The sequence below is a fragment of the Zootoca vivipara genome, chromosome 2 (assembly GCF_963506605.1).
Source record: "Zootoca vivipara chromosome 2, rZooViv1.1, whole genome shotgun sequence".
NCBI classification, from domain to species: Eukaryota; Metazoa; Chordata; class Lepidosauria; order Squamata; family Lacertidae; genus Zootoca; species Zootoca vivipara.
Window position 1 is genome coordinate 714,358 of NC_083277.1, and position 3,306 is coordinate 717,663.

The window sequence follows — 3,306 nt, forward strand, 5'->3', positions numbered from 1 at the left end:
TGCGGCAGCTGTTGCATGGCTCAAGGAGTGGATGGAACTTAGAAATACAGACCTCCTAGACCTGGAAGGTCAAGGGGTGGGTTTTGGGTGGCACCATTACCTAATGAAGGACAAGATAGAAAAAAGGAATTTCTTTATGTTCAATTTAATTAGGAAATAGTTATATTTGGTCTGGCAAAAATATAAAAGGTTCTTTGAACCCAAGACCCCCTGGTGGGTTTCACCACTGGAGTTAGTGGCAGTAAAAAGGACCAACATGGAAACTAATTGGCCCACATACAAAATGATATTGGAAGAAAAAGAGGGAACATTAAAATTGAAAGATTATTCAGAGATAAAAGATTACATGACCACCTGGTTACAGTATTTTCAAATAAACCAAAGATTTCAAATTGACAAGAAAATAGGCTTTGAAAGAGAACCATCAAAATTGGAGGAGATATTATTGATAAATAAAAATAAAAATATAAAAAATTTATATCAAACAATATTGAAATGGAAAACGGAAGAAGAGATGACAAAAGAGTTTATGATTAAATGGTCCCAAGATTTGGGAAGACCAATTTCGGTACAAAAATGGGAAAATTTATGGAAACGGGACTTAAATTTCACAACAAATTATGATTTGAAAGAAAACGTCTTAAAGATGCAAAATAGATGGTACTTGACACCATTAAAAATGTCCAAAATATATCCAGGGGGTCAGTAACTTATGTTGGATATGCAAAAAAGAAGTTGGTTCATTTATCCACATGTGGTAGAACTGTAGTGTAATCAGGGGGTTGTGGGAAATGTTATATAAGGAGTTAAAGAAAATATTGAAATATTCTTTTAAGAAAAATCCTGAATTTTTTTTGTTGGGAATTATGCCGGAAGATATCAGACCAAATGACAGAGGTTTAATCAGTTATGCCGTAGCTGCCGCCAGATTGTTAGTTGCGAAAAATTGGAAAATCCCATAAATCCCTAGTAAAGAAGAATGGCAAATTAAGTTATTCCATTATTATAATTTAGCAATTAGATACGAAGAAGTTAAAGTAACAAGTTTAGAAGAAGCAATCAAAATAGAAGCAATCAAAATGTGGAAACCATTTAATATGTATATTAAAGACAAAATAGAAAAACCAAATCTCATCTCAGATAAATAACGATTCTATGCTGGAGAAATAAAAATACAATGTAGATTATCAATCTATATAACCTATGATAGTCTGGCTAGCACGAATTATAGTATGTAATTTATATTTGGGGGGGGAAAGGGATGAGCTCAGAACAGGACGTGAAGTAAGTGGGGGGGGGAAACGAGGGAGGGAGCTGTGGGAGGGAACGGGGGAAACCAAGACAATGTAACATCTGTATTATAATTGTATCTGTTTTAATTACATGTAAATATTTTTTTTCATTTTTGAAACCAATAAAATTTATTTTTTTAAAAAAACAAACAAACAACAGAAGCTCACACACACTGCCTTCCTTCAGTGATTTCCTGTTACTGATGTGAAGGAAAGTGTCAATTCGGAGAGAAAGAGGTTCTACACTTTAAAAAGCGTTCCATAATAACCAAAGCAGAATCCACAATCCTTCTATTTAAACCATTTCTCTTCTTTGAGTTAATTCATGGCTTGTAGAGTTTCCACTCTTACAGCTCTTACGCCTCAGAGTCTTTAGGGGATTTCTAAGACTTCCACTACAACTGAACCTCGATCCACTTCCCTAACACTTATATGGTTTCTCTCCTGTGTGAGTCCGTTGATGTTGTCTAAGATGTCCACTCTGACTGAAGCTCTTTCCACATTCCATACATTTAAATGGTTTCTCTCCTGTGTGAGTCCGTTGATGAATTCTTAGATTTCCACTGTCAGTCCGTGTGAATCCGCTGATGAATTCTTAGTGCTCCACTATAAGTGAAGCTCTTTCCACACTCCACGCATTTAAATGGTTTCTCTCCTGTGTGTGTTCGATGATGTGAATTCAGTTGCCCACCCGTACAGAAGCACTTTCCACACTCCATACATTTAAATGGTTTCTCTCCTGTGTGAGTCCGTTGATGAATTCTTAGTGTTCCACTTTGAGTGAAGCTCCTTCCACACTCAATACATTTAAATGGTTTCTCTCCTGTGTGAGTCCGTTGATGAATTCTTAGTGTTCCACTCTCAGTGAAGCTCTTTCCACACTGCATACATTTAAATGGTTTCTCCCCTGTGTGAGTCCATTGATGAATTCTTAGTGCTCCACTATAAGTGAAGCATATTCCACACTCAATACAGTCAAATGGTTTCTCCCCCGTGTGAGTCCGTTGATGAATTCTTAGTGTTCCACTCCGATTGAAGCTCTTTCCACACTCCAGACATTGAAATGGTTTCTCCCCCGTGTGAGTCCGTTGATGGTTTCTAAGGTGTCGACTCCGACTGAAGCTCTTTCCACACTCAATACATTTAAATGGTTTCTCTCCTGTGTGAGTCCGTTGATGAGTTCTAAAACTACTATTGTCAGTGAAGCTCTTTCCACACTCCAGACATTTAAATGGTTTCTCCCCTGTGTGAATCCGTTGATGAATTCTTAGTGTTCCACTCCGATTGAAGCTCTTTCCACACTCCAGACATTTAAATGGTTTCTCCCCCGTGTGAGTCCGTTGATGGTTTCTAAGGTGTCCACTCTGAGTGAATCTCTTTCCGCACTCCATGCATTTAAATGGTTTTTTAATGGCTTCTTCGTTATTGGCATTGAAATGGCCCCCCAGATTTCTGGCGGCCTCCTCCATAGTCTTCTTGGGAGGGTGAAGGGGGGAGGAAATCCTATTTGTTTTCTAGGAAGAAAACAAAGGAATATTACACACATCAATCAACACCTGCTCTTATTCTAACATCTCATACATTCTCTCCTGTCCTCCATATGTTCCAAATTTTTAAGAAAGGCAAATGAAATAATGTTAGATAATTGTAATGCATCATCAGCCTTTCATAACCCTTAATCAGCGTTAATGAAGCAGCATTATCTTAGAATACGCTTGAACTGTGGAGTTTCCTTTTTATAAAAAAAAAGTGGTTTCTCATAGGAAAGGGAGCTGCTCTATGTCCATGAACCTGCCCACTATTCATCAGGGTCCTAAGTTAAATGAATACAATTTTGTGCACGGGAAGCAACATTTGATAGTGCTTCTAGAAGCAAGAGAAGTCTTGGAAGCTACAGTATTACCTCAGGTTACGAAAGATTCAGATTAAGAAAGGGGCAGAAGTGCAGTGCAAGGCTTTTCTCAACGCCATGGCAAAGATTATGATGAAGTCTTTGCGCCAACTGTGAGGTACA

At 37.9% G+C, this 3,306-nt stretch overlaps 1 protein-coding gene across 1 annotated transcript; it reads right to left on the bottom strand.

Annotated features, from left to right (window-relative positions):
- Window positions 1-1,460: 1,460 nt before the first annotated feature.
- Window positions 1,461-2,978, bottom strand: LOC118078043 (zinc finger protein 239-like). Its single transcript, XM_035101767.2, has one exon. The coding sequence runs from the start codon at window positions 2,759-2,761 to the stop codon at window positions 1,859-1,861; it is 903 nt and encodes a 300-aa protein (XP_034957658.2). The 5' UTR covers window positions 2,762-2,978; the 3' UTR covers window positions 1,461-1,858.
- Window positions 2,979-3,306: the final 328 nt, after the last annotated feature.

Excerpts from the sequence above, each read along its gene's own strand:
- LOC118078043 (XM_035101767.2), bottom strand. The coding sequence starts at position 2,761 with ATGGAGGAGGCCGCCAGAAATCTGGGGGGCCATTTCAATGCCAATAAC.